The following is a 1429-nucleotide window of genomic DNA, read 5'->3' on the forward strand; positions in this document are numbered from 1 at the left end:
ATCTCATTTATCCTTGGAACAAAATTTGGGCAAAATTAAAAAATGTGTACAAAAGTATACAACAAAAAATATGTCCTGCTCTGTTTATTTCTAAGCAAAATGTTAGGGTGAAAAAGCAAAGGTCTAATTGGAACAATATTAAAAGATTTAAAGCTTCACGTTTCTCCTTTGCTCTCCAGTGCATATATTGAAGTACAAAGTTTTAATCTCCTAGAAGATAGCATTCAAATAATACAGTATTTGTGATTACCTGTTATTAAATGTCAAGTTTTTTCCACTCTTATGTAACTTTAAATAAAGAATCACCTGCTTACTATTTCTTTAGGAAAACACTAATAAAACAAATGACTTAAAAACAATAATGATGATGCTTACCAACTATACATAAACAGATCTCATTTCCCAACATTTTCCGTAATTCTTTGACCCAGTTTTTTACCTGCATATATAGAAGAGCAGATATTAAAACAAATCCTTTTACATCTACCATTAGAAGGTCCCAATATTATATAATCTCAGTTTTATCTAACAATATAATAAGTTATTACAAGAAATAATTCACAATGGGATATCTCACCGCCCCGCCACCGACCCCCCTCCACATACACACACACATGCGCAAGCACACATAACAAAGGTCTCTATATGTATATACACATGAGTATACATAGGGATGTTCTAAAAACTTTTTATAAAAATTTTTAATAGAGCCAAATAGAGAGCAAAGTCATATCAACTCTAAACTACAGATACTTATATGAGGGGGTTTCAAAATGTTCATGGAAAAATCCCATTATCTTTTAATTCCATTTGTCCATGAACTTTTTGAAGCCTACTTGTAGAGTCATTTTAGATTTAGAAATACATGCTTTAAAGCAGTCTTTTGAACCGCAATTTATTCCTAAATTATAAGTGTAGGAGTTTCTGTGTCACCTACTTAAACATGTAAAGGAGTGGGGAAAAAAACAACTGATAAAAGTACTTTCTCTTTTTTATTATTAAATACTTTTACTGGGGGCTTACATCTCTTATCACAATCCACACATTCATCCAGTGTCAAAAGTACATCTGCACATATGCTGCCATCATTTTCAAAGCATTCTCTTCCCACTTGAGCCCCTGATATCAGCTCATTTATTCCCCATCTCCCCCACCCCCCATCTCTCTCAGGAACCCTTGATAAGTTATAGATTATTTTCATATCTTACATTGTCCTCCATTGCCCCTCACCCACTTTTCCATTGTTCGTTCCCCTGGGAGGGGGTTATAGATTGATCCTTGTGATAGATTCCCCCTTTCTCCCCCCACACTCCCCTAATCCCCCTGGTATCTCGACCCTCATTGTTGGCCCTGGGAGGTTTATCTATTCTCTGTGTTGCGGGCTCTTATCTGTAGAAGTGTGCATGTTCTGGTCTAATCCAATTTGTAA

General features: G+C 35.1%; 1 protein-coding gene across 1 annotated transcript in view; it reads right to left on the reverse strand.

Annotated features, from left to right (window-relative positions):
- The window catches only part of RAB21 (RAB21, member RAS oncogene family), a 43184-nt gene that overhangs the window by 12568 nt on the left and 29187 nt on the right, over positions 1 to 1429 (reverse strand). Inside the window, exon 4 of the mRNA XM_004700446.2 lies at positions 376 to 439. Coding sequence (XP_004700503.1) covers positions 376 to 439 — 64 coding nt within the window. The remainder of the gene's footprint in view (positions 1 to 375; positions 440 to 1429) is intronic.

Source organism: Echinops telfairi, unplaced genomic scaffold (genome assembly GCF_000313985.2).
Source record: "Echinops telfairi isolate 266 unplaced genomic scaffold, ASM31398v2 ScPeMD7_2;HRSCAF=8, whole genome shotgun sequence".
In the NCBI taxonomy this organism is placed as follows: domain Eukaryota; kingdom Metazoa; phylum Chordata; class Mammalia; order Afrosoricida; family Tenrecidae; genus Echinops; species Echinops telfairi.